A 23,947-nucleotide genomic window follows, 5' to 3' on the forward strand; every position below is an offset into this window, starting at 1 on the left:
GAGGTGCCACATTATAGGAGTTCTCAATATTTTGCTTTGTAATTTCTATATTTAACTCATTTTTCTCTTTTATTCTAACAAACTGATAGACATTATCTTGTGTAATCAATTAAATAATTTCTTCATATAATGTTTCTGAATTTTATTAATAGAATGATATCCTAATCATTTCTTAAAGTGATCTTTTATATATCTTATCTACTTAATAAGCCAATCAAATATCCAATACATAGTAACACGCCTACATGCATATGTGTATTGTGTTTTTCACAGAAAACTTTGGCATGTTAATTAATTGCTTTATATATAATCCAGAAGTTAAGACAATAAGTTTTTTCGTTATTGTAATAAAAAAATGTTTTAATGTATTACCAAACATTATAAAAATTCAACCAATAAGTCATTATTGAATGTAGTTATACACACACAATTCAAAGAGGCGAACAAGTTTGTTCAGTTAGTTTAAATGTTATGGTTATCCATGCCAGAGTGTTCGTTTTTGAATTCATGATATTCAGGTCTATACTTTCATGTTAAGGGTTCCTTTGTGTACTTTAAGTAGTTCTTTTAACAAAGCAGCTCACAACTATTTTACAAAATTCTGTTTACTAAAAATTAACGTGGTTTATGATATTGTCTATCATTATTTTATCTCTTATACTATAGACACACCCATTCCAAAAATATACTTCAAATACAAAAATAAACACTTTTAGATGTCCCTTTCTAGCCGTAAAAGAACATTTTCCATTTATTGTATGGTAAAACTTGATTATTAGCCGTCGAATGGATTCAATTCAGGTGTATGCTCTACCATGAATGCATACAAGTTGATGAACCAATCCGAAAATTCTCAAAGCAGTAACTTGTTCAATTTGTCAGGGAACAAGAGTACTGCCAACAAAGGTATGTCTTTTCCTTCAGAGACTACAATGCAAAACAGAATACCCACAAGATTTCATCTTGGCAGAAGAGGAATTTTACATGTGGATGCTGCTAGTTATGTATCTTCTGTGGGAAGGCAATTCACTCTATTAAGTATCCAATCCACATTCATACATAAATTCAACCAAATTATCAGATCATTAAAATAAAAATTGATAAATAAATTAGATTGAATCATTATTTATTTTTAAATAGATAATAAATCATTCATTATATGTTGTAACCATTAAGTTAAGTAGTTAAAAGTTTATTTGTTGGGCATAAGTCTTTAAAGATATCCTAAACTCTATCCTGTTGAATAAGTATAAAATTTAAATTTTATTTTAGACTTAATTACACTTTTAGTCTTTATACTTTAATTTATGTGTAACTTTTATTCTTCTAATTTTAGTTTCTTATTATTAGTCTTCTAAATTTTTTTAATTATTTAAATTAAGTCTTTCACTTTAAAATTTTATTTAATAATTAATAAAAATATAAAATTTTGTTCAAGAAGCATAAATTTTTTCATAATATAAAAATAATTAAATAAGATTATATTATTATAAATTAAAGGGAAAATTTTAAGATGGGTTGAATTGGTAATATAAATTTTTTAAAAACCTAAACAATATAAATAACACTTTTAAAATTAAAATACCGAGTTGAACTAAATAAAAATGACATTTGGTCAAGTTATCCTGGATCCAGACACCTCTTAAATATCATATCCAGTAAATTATTAGTCAATTATTATATATATATATATATATATAATTAAATTTATGAAAAAAATTGTGTAACTGAGTTATATTTATTTTAGCATGTGCAAAATTAGTGTTTGTGCATTTGTGGAATAGTTATTCCTTGATGTTCAAGGAAACAAAAAAGAGGAAAAGGAGATAAGTTTCTTCCCAAGGATACATTCATGGGGCGTTTGATTGGTCATATATATCTGCATAAACGGTTTTCATGTTAGTTGTTTTGAAATTAAGGTGCTCTAATTGGTCACTTACGTGGAACATATTTTAGCCTTAATGAGTGAATAGTTAAGCTACTAATTGAAAGCAAAATTCATAAAGCAACATTATAGCGTTTGAAAAGGTTCATATTGATAGATAGAGGAACATTGAATTAAAAGAAAATGACAAAGAAAAAGAAGTGAACAAAAGGTTCTTGGAACGTTGATAAGACTGTGCGTTCATGCATCCCAATTTGGTGCAATTCGTGACCCATGCAGATCAATCACGCTTCCTTTTTTAGCCCAAAATGTTTCTTAAAAACGATTAATTGCTTAGTACTTTAATAATTGGAGGCTTTAGAAAGTCTTTCAAATTTATATTCGATTTTCTTAAGAATTTTAATATTTGTATTTTATTATAATGATTACTTTTATCTTTTTATATTTTTTCAACATTTTAAAGTCACAAATTTTTGTGACTCGGCAAAAAAATTACGAGATTGGAAGTAAGACAATTTATTCCCAAAATCTCAATTTCTTGCCTCACAATAAAAAATAAATGCTTATACAACACGGGTATTCTTAAGTTTAAATAAAATATTAAAATATATCGTATGGTCATTTTAAATTTAATAAAATTTATAAATCAATTTTTTTATTCATAATGAATACTCTATTATTCAAAACTTTAAAAACTAACATAAATAAATATTTAATAAATAAGAAGTCACGTGATATATTGAAAAAGAGAATAATTCCTTAAAATATTTTTTATTTAAAAATAAAGAGTCAAATTTAATATATCGAGAGGTAAATTATTCACATCAATTTTAAAACATATTCAAATTCTATATTTCAATTTATAAATTAATAATAAGCTATTATAATACATTAAGGAAGAACAAAAAAATGCATTCATACTTTTCCTTTACTCAAACGAAGGGAATTCACATTGAAAATACTATAAAAAGTTATAATGGTTTTATTAAAATTGCTATATAAACAAGCTGCTGTTTTTCAAATCAATTTAACTCATTCAATACTCACTTTTAAGCTCAACTATTCATAACACTATAAATTTCTGTAGTTGTATAAAAAAAAAAGCAAATTAGTAAATTCTATAATTTAGATATTTTTGGAAAAAAACTTCATAATGATAACACTTTGTCACCAAGTCCCTGAACACTAACGCCAGATACTAAGGCCATTACCCATTTATGTCGAAATCAAAGAGAAAATTTTATTTTATTTTGCTTGACAAAGAAAAGAAACGTATTAATGTTACCATTAACGCACTTTAAAATTTTTTACCTTTAACGCTCTTTCATACATGTACACTGTTATTCCTTTCTTCTGCACTATTATTTGGATTTTCAGACAGCTTTTGGATTCCTTAGATTTAATTTATACAAGATTATTATATTAATTTCCTTTTGACATACTAATGGATTTGTGGTTAGTTATGCACGTACCTTTTTATACGTTCTCGAACAGACAAAAGAACAAAAGATAAGACCAACCCATATTAAAAATTAAAAAATGAAAATGGTTGTTGAACATACAAGTTTTTAAAAACAATGGTATTTAAAACTTGAAATTAAAAATAAATGACAAAAAAAAAATTGACAGTGGGTTGAAATAACAAACTTATTGTTAAATAATTTTGAAATTTTATCTTAACAATATACATAGTAATAAAAATTGTAAAAAAATATATATTTTGGATAAAATGTACGAACTATTAATCCTCTATATAATCCGAGTATAATTTTCCGTTTGCATTCTATAAACTATTAATGTTGTTGATTCACAAATTGATTCTTATGTCAAGTTTGTGAATTCTACTTCCTAAAGCATTCAAGGAAATAAAACAAAATATCATTAATCTATGACTAACAATTGCTACCTTAATTTGTGTTTTTGATAAGATTTAACACTGTTGTCTTAGACTTTTGATATTAAAAAATAAATTAACTTTTGAAACATAATCTATGTCAAGTTAGTGAACACTTTTTTAAAAAAATTCTAATAGAACATTTTTTTATTCACACAAAACTTGTACTTGAGACTTTAATTAAAAGAAATTAAAGTCCTCCTCACTTGAATTAAGAAATTTAAGATTTAATTGCTTTTGTTAACTATGAGACATATATGTAATGTATATTTGACAACTATTACTATCTTTATATATTGTGAAGCCATCTTATACGTATCTATTTTAATTAAGTTACTTGCTTAGAAAAAAAAATATATTAATTTACTTTTTTCTACATCGGAACTAGAGAATCCATTAAACAGCTCGGGGAAAAAGCTACTAACTAAATTGAAAATGAGGAAAAGTTTCAATGGGAATAAGTGATTGAAACGAAACTGGGGCCACTTAACTTGCCTTTCAGAAAAATTATTAAATTTCATACACAGACAAATTAAGAACTCAACACTCAATCCGAACCATTAATTTCGGTTATGAATGATTAACCGAGTCAAAGCTTACATTGTCTTGCATGTGTATTGAATTTAAGTCAGGATTCATACTTCTTTCTTTCTTTTAATCAAAAGAAAACCTTTTTTTTCGTTCTTTTTTGCCTTTTCTCTTTCCGTTTTTGGTTCTTGGGTTGCAGTGCACACTTTGTAATTTTTCTTTCAACCGAAAGGATTTTTAGTGCCAAATTGGTTCTATAATTACTTTATCAGCTATATATTATAACTACATAAATTCAGATGTTACATCAATCAAGATCCCCGCGTTTACGAAGACCCAGAGTCAGCTTGATAGAACAACAATTAATTCAATCTGGTGCATAACGCATGAGTAAAGTGTCACTCTCATGAGAACAGTACGTGGTATTGATTTTTGAAAACATTAATTTAATCGTCTTCGTCGTTTTTTGAACATTTAGAATGTCTTGTCATAGTACATAAGAGAGTCTATTTCATTTTATCACTTACGTCTTCATTGTTTATTTAACCAGTGATCCGTTCCCTTTAATTTATCAGAATCCAGTTCCTCCCACTTGTAAGTTTTCATACAAGAAGTTTCACTTAATCAAAAAAACTAAAAATTGTAAAATTTGTAAATGTGAAAGTTGATTGGAGACTGGCCTACATGTTTTTGGGCACTGCCCTTTTCATACACCAGGAAGGATTTGTTTAGAATCCTACCCCTAAATTGATTTTGTTGAATCCAAAAACTTTTGCTGAATTTGAGATGGTGGATGACCTGGTTTTATAATCTCTAGCTTTTTTAGATTCCTATTTATGTAATAAACCCATGGTGCATCGTTATACCTTTAAACCATGTACAGCGAAAAAGTTTTACTCAAATTTTTGACTATATATATTATCCCTATACAGAAAATAAAAGTAATGAATACTTCTCGAATAACTTGACAATTATCAGACTTCACATTTGAATTATGCAAAACAACAATTTTAATGTCAAGGAAATATACACAAGACTCACTATTTATTGCTTAATAAACAAGTTTGAGTTCAGCAATTACGAGGCTATACAATGTTAGGGTTTGAGCCTTCAAAACTAATAATATTTTGTAAAAGATTTCCATATCCAAACAAGAATTAATCTCGTATATACAAAATGGGTTTGAGATACCTTGAAAGCTTTAACAAAAAAAAATTCATTTTGATTTGTTTATCACATTACTAACCCCAATTCCCAAACACTTGAGTACACTGTGTTGAACCGTTCGTCACATAATAATATTCCTTCCCATGCTTAGAATTGTCAATGTCGAATTAAGAAATCAAATAAGGCACTCATCTCCACCAGCGTATGTTAAATTCGAGATCGTTGAGACCTCTTCCAAATCGATGACAATTCATAATAAACCAAAATGGAATGTTTTGCTGAAGTTTTCCTAATTTTCAATGCTCCAGAATATAAAAAACAAAATACTTAAAAATAAAGAAAGCAAAGTCCGAAAGTATTGGATGGTGACTGCACAAGCCTGGAGGATCGATGGTTTTCAACAAAATGATTAATTGAATTTGGTAGTAATAGGGGTTGTCATGATTAATTTAACTATACGGTTTTCAGCATTCCCTGTCATGGAATTTTCTTTACTAGATGTGTAGCAACCATATTTTGAGAGTAAAATGTGTTAGGATGAATAAAAATATAGGTTTGTTTAATTGTTATATTTTTTATCCGATCGATCCAGTTAAATTACGAATTAAATGGATTGGATTTGCAAGTTAATTAATAAACTGTCTTATAGGCCAATTTTAGAAAATAATTTTTTTAAAAATATTTATATATTTTTTAAAGTTTTAAACATTCTAATATGTTTTATTAATTAAACAGGTTTGTTCCTTAATTTAGGAGACATATATAGTTACTGTGAGAGCCCATTTGTTTCCTGAACCAATTCAATCTAGTCTATTTAACATCACACTGTTGCAAATCAGAACTTATTATAAGCTGTTTCTTCTGTCTTGAGTATCTCTTGTACTAAACTTCTTTAATAAAATTTATTTGTCTTCAATTATAAAAAAAATAAATATTATTTGTCTTATGGGCATATATATATATATATATATATATATATATATATATATATATATATATATATATACATACACAGTTGAGTTTGACTTGCATATAAGGAATGCTGAAAATTAACCGTATAAATAACATAATTTATAGGGGAAACCGGAAGCAACCCTCTAAACTTCCCGCAAAAGGTAAGGCAAAATCACGACACATGACCATGTCAGCGGATCTGTGTTGGGATTCCCCGCAGAAAATAAAGTTACGAAATATATCTACAGACGTGTTTGAAGGACAAGCAAAGTTCCAAATATGGATCCTTAAGCAGTCAAAAATTTCAAACACTTTTACTCTTTTTCGTTCAAATACCAAGTATTTTCTTAAGTCTTAACATTAAACATGGACCACCCCATTGAAATTCAAACCCCCCAAGTTTAAAAAAAATGGTCTTTAATAAAAAAAACATTATATAAAACCCCACCACTTTGGCTACATATTTATATGTATACACACACAAACATCAACATATATATTTGTCCCTCGCCTCTTGCTCATCAACCATCAATTAATAAAACCCCCCAACACCAAATACAAGGTGACAAAACTCACATCACACAAACAGGTACCAAACAAAGGAAACTTGTTGAAGGAGCCATGCAACATTTACCAGCTACCATGTGCCGCAAAATTGCTCGTCCAGTATGTGATGTTTTCATCAACCACCGTGGGATTGACACAAAGAGGAACGTGGCGGGGTTGCTTTATGACCGTTTGATGAAAATGGAAGTGACGTCGTTTTTGGACAGCATGAATATGAAAGCAGGGGATAGGTTGTTCGATCATATTGACAAGGCCATTCTTGGGTGCAAGGTTGGTGTTGCGGTCTTTTCGCCACGTTATTGTGAATCGTATTTTTGTCTTCACGAACTCGCTCTTCTCATGGAATCTAAGAAGAGGGTTGTTCCCATCTTCTACGACGTTAAGCCTTCGCAGCTTGTTGTCAAGGACAATGGAACTTGCCCTACTAAAGAGCTTCAAAGGTTTAGTTTAGCTCTCGAGGAAGCTAAATACACTGTGGGATTGACCTTTGATCCTTTGAAAGGGTAAGTAATACATTAGCAATACAAAATGAACAATTTTAATTTATGATATTATATGTATAATTTTTTTAATCTTATGCTTAATTTTTATGCATTTGTCTAAAAAAATAAGACAACTCACAAATTATTTGAAAAATATTATTGAAAAAACAATTTAGTACAAGAGGAATGCGTGTATTAAAACAAGAAATTAAGAATATTACTCGTTAAAATTTAAGAATAAGTTCTTTAAAGTACTGAAATTTAAAAATGCTGCTATAGATGCTGCTACACTCGCATTTGTCTTTCTTTCATTCTTAATTTGTTTGATCAGTACTGCAATAGTGTATTAAATTTTATTTGGATTTTGATTGGTTTTCAGGGACTGGTCGAAGATGCTAAGGGATGCTTCAGATGCAGTGATCATCAACCTGCTAGAGGTAGAAGAAGAGCGTAAGCGCATGAAGAGGAAACTGTGAATACTGAGCACTATTCTTTAGTAGACACTAAAATATTAATGAGTTCGTTTATTTTTTTGGCCCCGTATGTGCGATCAAATGAGACCCATATACTTCCTCTAACATAAATCAATACTTTGGCCTAAATGAATTAGCTTAATTAATTAATTGGTTTAGGTTCCAATTATCTGCATAACAATAATTCGTTTATTTTGAATTTTGACAAATGCAGTGCTTAATTGCTTTAGGTTTCAACGATCTTTTTTGTCATTCAGAGACCTTTTTTGTTGTATCATTTATACCCAATCCCTGAATTTGGGATTATGGGATACACATCTGTAACAATTTCAAGCTTCAATTCAATAAATTGATGTTTTTTTTTCACTCTCCTATGTTAATATTATATCTGTTTGATTTACTGACCTCGTACTGACGAATGATACAATATAATATACAATAACAACAAATATTAATTTATTCTTTGCGCAATTAGCCTCAAATTTAATAGTCAGTTGGAAAATGATTTGTGTATCATTGAAAGTAGAAGTAGACATATTTTTAAAAAATTATAAAATAAAAAATTACCAATCTAACTGTAAAATTGTTTAATATTACATTTATTATATACATTTATACATATGTTATTTAAAATTTGATATTTATTTATATTTAAAAAATATATTACCTAATAAAATAAAATAATATAATGAAGTTTCTATTAATTTTGTTTTTGTATATAATTTTATAAAATTGATTTTATTTGATAAAAAAATTTAAACCAACCGTTAAATTAATTAATATCATATTATATAAAAAGGATTAAACAGTATCTTCGTTTGTTTGTATACAAGTACAACATTTAATTTGTAGGATTGAATATCCCGTCCTTAATGTGGTCTACTTTAATAAGTATCAATGGGAGGAAGTTTACGCTGAAAATTCTTGGATATTTCCTAAAGAACAATAAAAATGTAAAGTGGGGTTTTAATATTAGATGATGTGTTCTGAACATAGCAGAAGGACGCGTAAATAGGCAAATTAGGCTCATTCGCATTTCTTCAGTGAAGAAATCAACAACCGTATCTATCTCAGGTGACACCGATTATTTAATAACGTTGAATTGAATTTGTTAATAAACAAGCACAATGAATTTCTTTTGTTTCACTCAAGAACATATGAACTATAGTTCTAATAATAAAAAAATTGTGCAAATTCAACAAATTTATTCGCACCTTCTATGCTCTAAACACGTACACTGTCGTTGTCAATCGATATGTTTATTCAAAGGACCAAATCTTCTTATATCAATATAAACTTAAAAAATTGTAACATTCTATCTAAATTTTTTATTTTATTAATTATTAAATAAAAATTTAAATTAAGTATAAGAGTTTTTAAATTTATAAAATTACGATACAATTTTTCTCCTTATTCAAATATTCTCATAAAAATCAGAAGATAAATATAAAAGTAAAAACTTCATTTTGAAGGCTGTTAAGCTCAGCTTCAAACATTAGAAAACTGAAGAAATAGCCTACACACAAACACACGGGGAGAGAGAGAAAGAGAGAGAGGCGTCTAAATCTTGACGTGGATGGTTTGAGATTGGACTCGTTCTGTTGTATCAGTAAGCGCTTTAAAATTCTACACCCCAAACTGTTATTTGAACATATTTCTATTACATTCATTTTTACATCATAAATTATAAAATACTTTTACATATATTTTTTCTTCATCTTAAATAAACAAATGTAAGAGAATTGCGCAGAAAAAATATAACTTTTTTCATTGATGCATTATTCAGTTTTTGCGTTTTCTTTTTGGGTGAAACATGGAGAGAAAGGTAGTCCAAATTGTTTATTTGTATAGGAGACTTTTAATTAGACTCCGTAATGAGACAATCGCATATTTAACAATTAAAAATGGTCAATTAATTTGAAGAATAGCGTGTACTAATTGTAAGTATATATATATAAACTTGTTGTTGCTTGAGCGTTAAACGAGCTCCTTGGTCGAATCAATGAATTTCAATGCAATATTTTAAGAAAATAAACTTAAACGTTGTAATAAAATTGGATGAATGTCATTGTAATAAAATAAGCTTAAACGTTGTAAACGCAAGCTTTCGATAGCATGTGGCAATGCCATGCCTTAGTACCGCATATTTCATTAGACTATTTAATTTTATTAATTAAATTTTAAATTATTTAAATAGTATTCAATATATATTAAGTTTTTATAATGTATAAATGTTTTATATTTATTTAATATTTTTTTTTATTTTCTTAACTAACCTCTTATGAATGAACACAAATAGATAAGCATCTTGTATACGGATTTTTTCCAATTTGAGCGTAAACTTCAGTCTACAGTGCATTTTTATTAAATAAATTTATTTATTAAGTGAAAATAAAATATTTTATTATTAGCTCTCTCGTAACCTTCTTTTTTCTATTTTCTAACTTTTCACTTAACTTGTTTTTTTTATTAAATGATTTTTTTTATTTACGTAAAAATTACTATTTTATTTTTAGCAAAAAAAAAACTTTTTTACTTAAATAAATGTAGATTTACTTAAATAAAAATACACTGTGAACTGTAATTTATGATCAATTTGTAAAAAATTTACATGTAAGTATATTTGTTGCTCTAATTGCCAACAAAAATACTTTCGCAACAAATAAAATCATGCAATTGTGATGCTTTTCTTTTGCCATTTGTTCCTTTGAAAAGTTGGATTTTGGGTGATAATAATCCTTCTTTATTATACATGGCCAGTTTGAATAAAGTTCTGCATAAATATGTATAGGTAAAAAAAATAAAAATATATGAATAAAATTAATTAATTTATTTTAAATTTGTAATTAGAATTTTTAATTCGAAAATTATAAATTTATTTTAATTTATTAAAAAATATTGTATTTTTTTTACTTATTTTTATCTCATCTAAATATTTATTAAAAATTATTCACACTAAATTTATGTTTTCACGCCACATTTTGAAAGGGAAATTATATATAAAATTGTTTTTTTGTAGAAAGTTATGCTACTGTTTTGGACTAAAATTTATTGTATCTCTCATCATTAGGTTTTGTTTCTCATTTTCGATTTTGATAGATAGATATAATTTGTTCATGTATTCGATCTTACGTACAAGAATTATACCAGTGATAAAAAAAATAGATACTCTCATATAATAATAATAATAATAATAATAATAATAATAATAATAATAATAATAATAATAATAATAATCTCACGTAAATAGTTTCTCAAATTGTCGCAATCAAACTCAATTTTACCTCAAATTTGTATGGAATCTTTAAAAAGATAATACCTCGATATTTTTTTTACTTCCTATGTTTCTTTTAATCAAATACTTAATGAGTAGTATAACCCAAAGTAATTTTGTATGGGTAGTTTCTTAAATTGTCATGACCAATATCAAATAAATAGCTTCCTAAAATTATCGATCAATTACTTTCACAAAATCATCACCCAATTCAAAGAATATGTATAATTTAGTACCTAAACTTCTATGATATAGTTTAGTACCATTAATGTATGCATGTGTGAGTTTAACTTTTACTTACTATTTTTGTAATTTAAAAATTCGTTCCTTTTTTTTAGGATTTCACAACGTAATCAAATTCAAGAAATAGTAATTACACAAGGTTTGATGAGATTAAAAATAAAATGGTATATAGCCTTCAATATATTACATTATTTTGTTAGAATATAATAAAAAATAATTTAATACAATACAATATTATATTATATATATACAAAATTATGTTAAAAAATTTATGTAATAAATATAAAAAACTTATGTTTGTTATTAAATATTGTTACAATTCGATCACGATAAACCAATAAATTATAAATTAATACTTGGTTTGCAATTTTGAATATTTTATTTATATTTATAAATTTTATTTATGTATAGCACTTACAGCACTTGTATTATAGATTAAATATAAATACAACTAGTGTTCTGATAATTCACACAAAACATTAAAAAAAAAAAAACAAAGTGCGCTTTGAAGATGTTATATTATGAATGTTTGATAAGACCTCGTATAAAAGCCACTTGACGACTCCGCGCAAAAACACGCGGTACTTTGTTTGTTGACTTATTGAAGTACTCTTTTTAGTTTTCTACAAAAAGAAAAATACATTAAATACTAAAAGTTAAATAGCGTTTCTAAAATATTGGATAAAATTTTTAAAATATTATTTATATTTTATATTAATTTAATAAATATAATTTTTTAATCAATATCCTAGAAAATAAACATCAAGATTGGGATCGATTGATGTAGGAGATTATAAAATGTTTGACCACCATGAATTTAAAATCTCCATAAATTGGTAGAGATAGCACGGTCCCACAATTGTTTTCGGCGTTGGATACGTTTTTCATGCACTCAAAAACATTATAATTTATAAATTAAGTGGAGTATTTTCAATATTTTATGTTGTTTTTTTAATTCAAATGACCACGTGTGATTTCAATAGCAACTAACATTAATGACAATCCTCAGGAGCATACGTGCCCAAAAACTTTTTATGTGCACGATGAATGGTTATATTAAAGCCTATTTGATGAACTCATGACTTTTTCGTTTTTAAATATATTTAAAAATATTTGATTAAAATACGGTTAAATTAATTTATAATTTAATTTTAAAAAACTTATCTTAATTTTTTTAAAAATAATGTAAAACTACTCTTTAAAATAAAAGCATATAACAATTATTATCATTATTTGTTATATTATTATTAATCAATTACTACCTCAACCACACTAGTGAATAGTTATTATTGATACTACTATTATACTTTTTACAATAATTATTTTCATTATTATTGATAACTACTATTATAGTTATTATCACTTTTATAATTACAATAATTATTTTTAGAGTTTTGTTAATTTTGGTCTTTAGGATTGAATGTAAAAATTCATTTATGAAAAAAAAACATTATTATTATATCAAAATATAAAAGTATAATAAATATTATTTTTTAATTATTTTTTTCTATTTATAAATACTTAAATCTAAACATTAAGATTAACAAAATTATTATTTTTATTATTATAAATTTCTTATTGCCCTCCCTTTCTCTTGTTCTTTATTATTATAAACGTTTTTTAACCATACTTTGCGCATTACAATTTTTTAAAGAAAGAAAAAATTGAAGTACAATGAGTTAGATATTTTTAATATTATATTTTAATTAAAATTAGAATTGTATTCTAAAAAATATTTATACTTAACATTATCATTTGAAATAAAATATTAATTTAATTAAAAATAATAATACTAAAAACACTTAAAAAAATTGATAGGTGAATTTGGGCAAAATTTATTAAAATATTGTAAATTATAAAACAATTTATTATTTTATAGGAAATCTGAAACAATTTCCTAATCTGGGGTGATTTTGCCACGTTGGATCAAAATTTCGTCAAACGGCTGGCGAAAGTATTAATTTTTGAATTGTTTAATACCTATTTCGCCAGAAAAAGAACGAAATAAGACTTCTTAGAGCGGTTAAATTAAAACCGCTCTCATAGGTCTATTTTAGAGAGCGGTTCAAATGGAACCGCTCTCATAACTCCTTTAAGAGAGCGGTTCATATGGAACCGCTCTCATAACCTATTTTTGAGAGCGGTTCCATTTGAACCGCTCTCATAACCCATTTTTGAGCTATATACAGTAACTCGTATCTGAATTTTGCCAACCGAATTGCGAAATGTAAGTACAATTTCGCATATTTGATGGTGAAAATTTTGTTTTAATATATTTTTAAATTAATTTCGTTACCGGACTGGCGAAACAAATAGCCTCTTCTTCATTTTCGTTGGCGAAATTGCACACTCCGATTTCAGGGTTTGAAACTTTGACGATGATAGAGGAGGAGAGACGGAGAAAATGGACGACGAAAGAGGAGCAGAGATGGAGAACATGTAAATGGAAAGGAAAGAGGACGACGGTCAAAAGCGGTTTCGCTAACTGCAGTGCGAAATGAGCTTTCGCCAGTAGCAGTGCGAATCATCTTAGATATTGCCACATGTATCAAAAGCCCCATAGCCGTCTATTTTAAATCTAAGAGAGCAGTTCCAGTAGAACCGCTCTCTAAAATCGACTTATGAGAGCGGTTCAGAAGTAACTGCTCTCTTAAATGGACTTATGAGAGCGGTTCGAAAGGAACCGCTCTCTAAAATGAGTTATGAGAGTGGTTCCGCTCTCTAAAATAGACCTATGAGAGCGGTTTTAATTTAACCGCTCTAAGAAGCCTTATTTCATTCTTTTTCTGGCGAAATATGTATTAAACAATTCAAAAATTAATACTTTCACTAGCCGTTTGGCGAAATTTTGATCCAACGTGACAAAATCACCCCAGATTAAGAAATTATTTCAGATTTCTTATAAAATAATAAATTATTTTTTAATTTACAATATTTTAATAAATTTGCCGGTGAATTTGTGGGTCTTCGTTGTGAAAAATGTGAATAACGCAGAGTTACATTAATTTAAAAAGTGTGTTTGGATTAATGATTGAGATCTGACATGCATCCCCCAACCCGAAGAAAAGGAAACAAAGAAAAATGCTCTGATTTTTCACCCTTTTAGTGGTCAGTCCAAATTCTGACATTGACCTTTGAATCTCATCTTCTGCTCTGATATCAGATAATATACCAAATCGACCTCTTAACCGTATTTTACTCGTTCGGATCCGTTTCAAACAATTTGTTTTGTCTATGACATTTTAAGGCCCGTGTTTCACCTTTTCTTACTTTCCTTGTTGTTATGCTATCATTAAATAAATTATCAAACCTCAAATATTATTTTAGTGCTGCTCTTTAAAATTACAAATAATATTTTCTATAAAAACTGTATCATACTATAAACTTTTATTTAAATAAATGTTTTTTTTTAACGAAACACACCGAATTCACAAGAATAAATGTTTAATGCCAATCAAGACATTTTATTTTTTTATATATACACTAAATGCCAAATTTATTTATTAACAAAATTTACTATAACAATTTTTATTATATGGCACTTACACTAAGTTGTTTGTGAAATAACAATGATATTAATTACATATTTAATTTATTAAAATGGTGTTGAGAATCTAAGACAGAATAGATGGAAAGTAAACATATATTTGACCGAAAGAATGACACTTACATTAATATTTGGCTTGAGAGGACTTTTAGGTACATCCTATTCTAATAAAAATGTTCTATACCTTAAAAATGAGGTAATAATTATTTATAAGCTAAGCCCATTCAAGACATTAATCAACGTCCCAAACTATATTTCTTAGAATCAACGATTTGCACTAACAAAGATTTAAGTTTATGAACTCTAGAATTTCTAAGAATAGTTTTATTTCAAAATTATAGTCTTCTTGTAAAAGAAAATAGCTTTGAAAACATTCTTAAACAAAATATGTTTAAAACATGATTGAAAAAGTTGCAAATATACAATTGAGTCATGTTATTCCTTAAAATGTAGAAAAAAAATTATTAATTAAATAAACTATATATTTTTAATAAAAATAAAGTGAAGAAAAATATATAATTAATATATATATATATATATATATATGACTGAATCTTTTTATACTAATATAAATTTAAAAACTCTTATACTCGATTTAAGTCTTTTATTTAATTTACCTATAACAGTAAATGAAATAATAAATTATAACCCGTTACTATTAATAATATAGATAAATTAATATATAGCTATTTAAATTTAACTTGTGATTTGAAATTTGAATTTTAATAAATATAAGTATATTAAATACTTAAAGATTTTTTTTATAATAATCATATTATAACTTAAACAATATTGTCTTTTATGAAACAGAGTTTACACATAAAAGTTATTTTTTTCTTAAATTTTTTTATTTTATAAGTATAAAAACATTTTTGCACATGTTTTAATTTTTTCCTATTCACTCGTCCACTCTTTCAAATAAAAAATTTGTTTTACTTCTCTTTTATTTTTATCCATACAAATATTTTTATTTTCTTCCTCAGTCTGAATACATCAAAGTTAAAACTATAATGAGATATATGTATATACATACAAGCTTCATCGTTTTATTTTTTATTTTAATTTTAATACACTGTCAATATAAAAAATTTACACTTTCTGTTAATTAAAATATACTATAAATAATATTTTAAAATTAATCATAAAAATATAAAAAAATTCACTAACTTATCAACTTATAATTACATGCCAATATAAAAAAAATTTATACTATCAATATATTTCAATTAAATTATTATTTATTTTGTCATCATTACCACAATTCAATCCCCTCTCTTCTAAAATACATTTCAATTCCTTTCAAGGAGTCAAGGTGACCTTAAACCATTTCCTCAAAAATTCATGACTAAATACCACAAATTTTTTTTTGGGTATGATATGAGTGCTATTTGCTAAATTAGTTAAAAATCATGAGTTTATAATGAGAGCTTATAATTGTATAGTGAATTAATTATAGAAATAGAGTTGTTTAATAAAATTATGCGTAAAAATAATTAAAATATGCCACATAATTAAAAAATATGTAATATTATATTAATTAAAATTCACTTATTTTACTTTTTTATTTATTATCAACTATTTAATTAAATATTTTTATTTATTTAAGTGTGAGAGATATTTTTGCTAGCATTATAATTATTGTATGGATGTATATTAGTTAAAAAGTTAAAATTCAAAACGAGAAGTTAATTATTGATAGTTAACTTTTACATTTTAAATAATACTTTAGTTGGCTTTCAAAAGCTAAGAACTCTTTTTTTTTTTTTTTTTTTATCAAATAACTTTAGTAGTTAATAAACTACAGATTTATATTATCAAACATATTACTTTTGAACTTAATATATTATTTAAAAGAATAATTATTTTGCCATCTAAATTAACAAACATCAGTAAAGCACATCCGGGGTATAATTTCACTTGATTTTTTAATTCAACTTTGATATTAAACACCTAAATTAGGTCAAAACTCGTTTAACACTTATAATTTTTTTTATCTTTCTTTTATTATTTAATCATATTATAACATCTTAATACATATACATGTATAATTTCTCTCCTTCATTTCTATATCTTTGTAAGTTTAGACACCTAAATGTATCGTTTTATTAACTCTACAACCTTTCATTTTGCGATGACATCATAATAAAAGTGGTTTTTATTCTATTAGGTCTACATATTTCTTCTTGCTTAATTATGAGTCTGAACTTTCACAACACCTGTCACAAGGTCAGGATCCACTTTCCATTCTTTGTGGCAATGTTTTGCCCCACCTAAAGTGCCATCCTTTGCATGACGTGTGATGTTTTATAGGATTCCTTCAAAGGTTAACATATTCAATAGAGGAGTTATTTAAAGTGAATAATGCTCTTTGTACTGGTTTTCACATCCTAAATCTACATTATTTATTTTTTAATCTGAATCAAATTTAAATTTTTTATCTGATCTAGTTAAATTCGGTGCTGGTTACTAAAATCAACTCGGGAACGGAACAGAATGCACCAACTTGTCTGAAAAAAGAAGGTTTTCATTTAAAGATGACTTGGAATCACGATTTAAGCTGCTTTTCTATATGGCTATATGAGAATGAGACATTTTCAGGTGCCTCACTGCATAAGTAAATTCCTTTGTCACACTACTTGCTTATAGCTACCGTGCTAAACAAGCAAGTGGTTGTTTCACCAAAAAAAATTGAATAAGTCATTTGGTTTGGGTTAAAAGAGTAAATGGAATTTCAGAAGAGTTTGCCACACGTCCCAAATGAGGCACTTTATAAGACACGTCAACTGAATAAGTTTTCTAATCTCAACATGTGGCATTTGTTGAGGGTATTAAGTAATTTGCATTATTAGAAAATTATATTCAATTCAGAGGAAAGACATGGACATGCATTAAACATCACAATCCACTGAATATCTTCTTGCTATACACTATTTCTTCGTACTCATGTTGCAATTGGGAAGTGGCACAAGGCACAAATTAATATATATTCATGGGTATGTAGCAATGTGTGATACAATGCCAGGGGAAATGGAAAGTGAGAATTTTTACTCTGTATCTCAGAGCCTGCAATCAGCAGAAGCAAAACGAAACGTCTATTTGAAAGTTAACCCACCTGTTACCCTCAAGGTATGATGATGATTGATGTGAAGGTGTAAAATTTTTCTTGTCTTCAGAGTTCAAACTCAAAATCAAGTTATGCCTTTAAAAAAAATTGTAATTGTTCCATTTATCATAATTCAAAATGTTGTTCTAAATACTTGATTAATTTGCATGATAAATTTGGTCAAAAGGTTAAATGATGAATAGAGGCAACAAAACAAGTGTTTCTTTATAGTAACTGTTGACAGTTTATGTTTTACTGCACTGATCTTTATTGCAGTTTGAAGATGTTGTGCATAAAATTAAAATTAGCAAAGGGGAAGGCTTGTTATGCAAAAAGAAGGTAAGTTCTGAGGAGAGAGTGGTGTTGAAAGGGGTTAGTGGTGTTGTTTTTCCAGGTGAATTGTTGGTCATTTTAGGCCCTTCTGGGTGTGGCAAAACAACTTTGATAACTGCATTAGGAGGCCGGCTAAATGATAGTGTCTCCAGTGGAACCATAACCTATAATGGAAAACCCCTCACAAAATTAATGAAGCATAACATGGGATTTGTTGCTCAACATGATGTCTTCTATCCTCACCTGTCTGTCAGTGAGACACTAGTCTTTTCAGCTCTTCTTCTCTTGCCAAATAGCCTCTCTAAAGAAGAGAAAATCTCAAATGCTGAGGCAGTTATGAAAGAACTTGACCTGACTCATTGTAAGGACACTATAATGGGAGGGCCACTCTTAAGGGGAGTTTCAGGTGGAGAAAGAAAAAGGGTTAGCATAGGGCAAGAACTTTTAACTAATCCAAGTCTCTTGCTTGTTGATGAACCCACTTCAGGCCTTGACTCAACCACTGCTAGAAGAATTGTGTTAACTCTGTGTGGGTTAGCTAAAGAGGGAAGGACTGTCGTAATGACTATTCACCAACCTTCCAGTAAACTTTTTTACATGTTCCAGAAGATTTTGCTATTGTCAGATGGTAGAAGCCTGTACTTTGGGAAAGGAGAAAATGTTATGAATTACTTCTCCGGTATTGGTTATGCTCCATCCCTAGCCATGAATCCTACTGATTTCTTACTTGATCTTGCAAATGGTATGCAAATACTAACCTTTCAAGCATGCCTAGGAATAGGAAATACGATCCTGTTTTATTTTTGGATTAAGACATTGGTTACTCACCCTTTACATTCAAATATTTCACGGCATTGCAGCATCATAATATATTATTCAGTGTGAACATTTAGAGACCAATTTTCAAATAAACGAGAATATTCATCTATTTAAGTTTGATATATTTTTCATGACTAAAGCCTTTCTAGTCATGCTGCTTCAAGACTTCTGCATATAGTTTATATATTTGAAAAAATTGCTTTTAGAAAGCAAAAATCCAAAAATTAAAGACTGTGTCTTCCTTTTTGTTGAAGGATTTTACACCGTTCTAAGCTAATGTTCTATTTAGAAGATTTATTCTTTTTCCCTATTTTGGATGTACACTATCATTAGTCCATTCATCAACTACAATTTTCTAGGTATATATTCGGGAAATTCGGAAGAGGATACAAATGCTACAAAACAAGCACTATTATCTGCTTTTGAATGTAACCTTTCATATCAAGTAAAGATGGAACTCCAAATTTCCAGGGTTTCATTTCATGACAATTCAGATGAGAAATTTGGTCAATGGTGCACAACATGGTGGCAGCAGTTTACCATATTACTAAGGAGGAGTTTCAAAGAAAGAAAGAATGAGCAATTTTCAGCCCAAAAACTCTGTCATGTTTTGGCCTTATCATTCTTTGCAGGCCTTCTCTGGTGGCAATCTAGAGTTGATCAAATGCAAGACCTGGTATTTAGATTATATGTGTGTTTGGAAACATGTTAGAAAGCCTCTAAACATGGATACAATTAGTAGCGTTGAAGTAAATGTGGATTCATATGCAAAATCCAAGACATTTTCTGATTGTTGCTTTTATTGCTGTGCAGGTAGGACTACTTTTCTACTACACACAATTCTGTGGATTCTTCCCAATGGTCCTGTCCATCTTTACCTTTCCCCGTGACCGTGAAATGATAGTAAAGGAAAGGTCTTCCTACATGTACAGATTCTCATCTTACTTCATAGCAATTAATGTTGTTGACCTTCCAGTGCAGCTAGCCTTGCCAACCCTTTTTGTCACCATTACTTATTGGATGGGAGGGTTAAAAGCCAGTGCTTCAATTTTCTTCCAAACTCTAGCAGTTGCTCTTCTCTATGCATTGGTATCACAAGGTATTGGCCTTGCTATTGGTGCAGTGCTGGTAAATAATCAAAGAGTAGCTGCTACAGTTGGGGCTGTGGTCATGACATTATTTGTTCTAGTGAATGGCTATTTTGTGCAGAATACACCAGCATTTGTGTCATGGATAAAGTGCATATCTCATAGCTATTATTCCTATAAGCTTTTGTTGGGTTCACAGTTCAAGGATTATAACACATACCTTTGTGGTTCCAATGGTACCTGCTCAGTTGGAAAGTATCCTACAATTAAGCATGTAGGCATCGACAAGCAAGGCTTCTCTGTTGCAGCCTTGGTGGCAATGCTTGTAGGCTACAGAATTATTGCCTATGTTGCCCTTGTGATTGGCACCAAACAGAACTAGACCCCTTTGATTCTAGATTTCAAAAGGGAATATTAGTGAGGATTATTCTCCTGTTAATCTCGTTAAAGTGGTTTCAATACCATCATACTTATGCCAACTAGAAATGGAATCCTATCTTTCAAATAATTGATTGAAGATGGTAGCAAATTAAATTGGAAACTGAAAATTTGTGGTAATAGGGGAAACGGGATTCTGAGAAGAACTTATTAACAAATACAATGTCATTCTTATCCTTTAGATTCACAATATTAAAAAATGTTCAATGTAGTACCATATTCAATTTTATTTATCTATTTAAACCTAAATTTTTATTTGTCCATTTAAAGAGAAAAGAGATTACTCAGATTAAAGAATTTAATTATTTTATTAAAACTAATTGTTAAATTTATTAATTTATTTTTTATCAGTAGGTCTCTGTTTTATTCTTAGGTGTTGTGGGATGGAGGTCATGTTATTGTTGGGCATTGAATGGTTCCTCGCCCAGCAAAGGACATGATGACACTAGAATAAATATTTTCATCTATAAACCAATAACATGATAACACTGTTTTACTTTTTCACTCACCAAGATCATCCTAGTTACGGGTGTTCATTGAATTGAATCAATATGAGGAATTTGTTAGAGCTTAAAAATATAGGAAAAAACATAAAGGATCAGAGATATATAGAGAAAGAAAAAAATAAAAAATAATGCGTCAAAGTGTACTTTTTTTTAGAATTTATGATAAAAAAAACATAAGCAATGATTTTTTTAACGGAGTTAATGTTTTTAATTAAAAAATAATTATTAAAATACTTTATAAGTTAAGAGATTAAAATAAAAAATATATTAAATAATAAAATCAAAACAAAATCAAAATTAGGAAATTAATATATTAATTTAACTTTTAAAAATTAAAATCTTGTCATCCAACTCTGAATCAAACCAAATCTATTAATTTTAATTGGTTTGAATTTTTTCTTTTTCAAAATTAAACTAAATCCATGTATGTATACCTCTAATTTACGTTTAGAGTAGGCAAAATAGGCTACCTAAATTATTTGAGTTGGTCCATAGCAGGTAACGGTCTACAAACTCTAACAAGTAGTACTAAAAAAGTTAAAATTTAAATTCGCCCAATACAAATAATGACTAAAATAAGTAAAAATAATAATAATTTCGGTCTTTAGCATGTATTGGGCTTGATCAAATAAAGTAAAAGGCTCATATTTAATTTGGATTTAAAATATAAAACCCAAACTTTATATTTTATTAGACGAGCTTAGATTGACCAAGACCTATTTTGACAGCACTATCAAAGATATGTTGAGAAAAAACTTGTTTCCTGCTTGCCTCCACAACAGAACATGTAATGTTGAACATTTCTAAGGCATGCCAATCCCCAAATGTTCTCTCAGTCAACTCATCTAACAAACCAGTAGTTTGGTCCACCTAAGATGATGTTGGTTACTTTCTCACCCATATGATTTTTGTAACTATTAATAGCTAAACAGATGATAACATAAGAGCATGGGTTATGATTCATCATCAGTCGTGTGTTACTATGTCTCGTGTAGACAATATAGCCTAATTGTTTTTATGTGATTAGACCACACTTACATAAATCTACATGTATGGTCCCTACGAACATCATAGGCCCAATGTTGTCTCCAATTGTTGTTCACATGTATCCTAACCTGCCAAACTAAGATATTTGACATTTTCTTTGTTATCGGTCTAACAAGAGAATGGGCCATCTCTAGGCCTATTGAATTTGAATCTTAACAGTTCACCATCAAACGGCATCGTTCTGCATATTCAATTATTAATTAATCATCTTAGACAAAAGAAAAATTATTAATTAATCATGGTTATGGAGCCCAATAATGATAAGCTAATTAATAACTTGTAAAAAATTAATTTATGATTTTTATTAAGTTATTTAAAAAAAAAAGATTATTAAACATATATTTAAATAAAAAATTATATCCTCATAAAAAATAAAAAAATTATATAAATATACTCTAATATATATTACATTATTTCAAGTGAAATAAACTGATTTAAAATGTAAATTTCATTAAGTTACATCCTTATATCCATATTATTTTTCTTTCAGAAAAAGTAACTATCCCTAGATTCACACCCATATGAGTAACAATTTCAATCCACAAACATATATTACCCAAATCTTAATGACTATATGTCTACTTTTCTATTCATTTCTCTTCATTTTAACAAACTAAGACAAACTTGCTATTTCAATACTAAAATTATAACGTCTAACTCAATTAAAAAAATACAGAAGGTTATTATTTCTCAATATTTTAAAACATAAAAATTAAAATAGTACTAAGAAAGGCTTTTCAAATTATTTGAAATGCAAGTGAAAATTTTCTCTCTCTTCAATTGTGACATTGTTAGTAAATTGGTGATTTCATATGGAATATCATGAAACGCCACTAAATTTTCTAACAAATATGGGATATATTTGAGATAAATAAAAAATAAAAGCAATTTAATCTCAAAACTGTCTGAAAATTTTACATCATCTTCTTACCAAAATGTGTACTTCTTTAGACAGAAGTGACAGACCCATAGATGATACAAATTAAGGAGACACTAAACCTGTGGAAATGAGAGTTGAATGAACAAATTTTATATTTGTAGCGATAAAAAGAAAACTCTCTCTCTCTCTCTCTCTATACATATATATATATATATATAGTATTGCTATATAAAACAACATGATTTTAAAAAATGATCAAATTAACGATAACAATTATTTAATTACAAGAACCTTAGTGTAAGAACCCCTACAAATTCAATAGTTGTTTCTAGAAGAACCACAATTGTAGGCACCGTCCTTTAATAATGTTAACATAGATAATGATTATACATGATTGCTATAATAGGGTTTTTAAACCGCTATTAAAGTCATCTATTACTGGGTGTAAAATGAAAATTATTAGAATAGATTGGACTTGTGTATCACATTGACGAGCCAAAACAATAAAATTCTATATGTTTTGTATACATGTTTCATTGCAGTGTAATTTTATAAATAAAAAAATAAGTTATTTTTTTTAAAAAAAAGCAGTAGAAAAATAGATAAACCAATTATGTGCATGTAATGATTTTACTTTATATTAATTTTTGCTTTCACCCACGCTTATTTATGACCTTGCATGCATAATTACTAGATAAGAAAATTATTATATTTTTGAA

General features: G+C 27.7%; 2 protein-coding genes across 2 annotated transcripts; both read left to right on the top strand.

The window, feature by feature from the left end:
- The first annotated feature begins 7,049 nt into the window (after positions 1 to 7,049).
- On the top strand, positions 7,050 to 7,953 carry LOC113859892 (TIR domain-containing protein-like). Its single transcript, XM_027492556.1, has 2 exons — positions 7,050 to 7,498; positions 7,857 to 7,953. Exons 1-2 carry the CDS (start codon positions 7,050 to 7,052, stop codon positions 7,951 to 7,953), a joined length of 546 nt encoding a protein of 181 aa, XP_027348357.1.
- A 10,064-nt stretch (positions 7,954 to 18,017) lies between these two features.
- LOC113859893 (ABC transporter G family member 9-like) lies at positions 18,018 to 20,739 on the top strand. The gene is made up of 4 exons (XM_027492557.1): positions 18,018 to 18,140; positions 18,394 to 19,192; positions 19,629 to 19,945; positions 20,083 to 20,739. The coding sequence occupies exons 1-4, from the start codon at positions 18,018 to 18,020 to the stop codon at positions 20,737 to 20,739; spliced, it is 1,896 nt and encodes a 631-aa protein (XP_027348358.1).
- The last annotated feature ends 3,208 nt before the right edge of the window (positions 20,740 to 23,947 follow it).

Source organism: Abrus precatorius, unplaced genomic scaffold, assembly GCF_003935025.1.
Source record: "Abrus precatorius isolate BTA unplaced genomic scaffold, Abrus_2018 Scaffold2, whole genome shotgun sequence".
NCBI lineage: Eukaryota > Viridiplantae > Streptophyta > Magnoliopsida > Fabales > Fabaceae > Abrus > Abrus precatorius.

Coding starts and splice junctions, on each gene's coding strand:
- LOC113859893 (XM_027492557.1), top strand. CDS start 18,018: ATGTGTGATACAATGCCAGGGGAAATGGAAAGTGAGAATTTTTACTCT. Junction 18,141..18,393: donor ACCCACCTGTTACCCTCAAG/GTATGATGATGA, acceptor TCTTTATTGCAG/TTTGAAGATGTTGTGCATAA. Junction 19,193..19,628: donor CTTACTTGATCTTGCAAATG/GTATGCAAATAC, acceptor ACAATTTTCTAG/GTATATATTCGGGAAATTCG.
- LOC113859892 (XM_027492556.1), top strand. CDS start 7,050: ATGCAACATTTACCAGCTACCATGTGCCGCAAAATTGCTCGTCCAGTA. Junction 7,499..7,856: donor ACCTTTGATCCTTTGAAAGG/GTAAGTAATACA, acceptor ATTGGTTTTCAG/GGACTGGTCGAAGATGCTAA.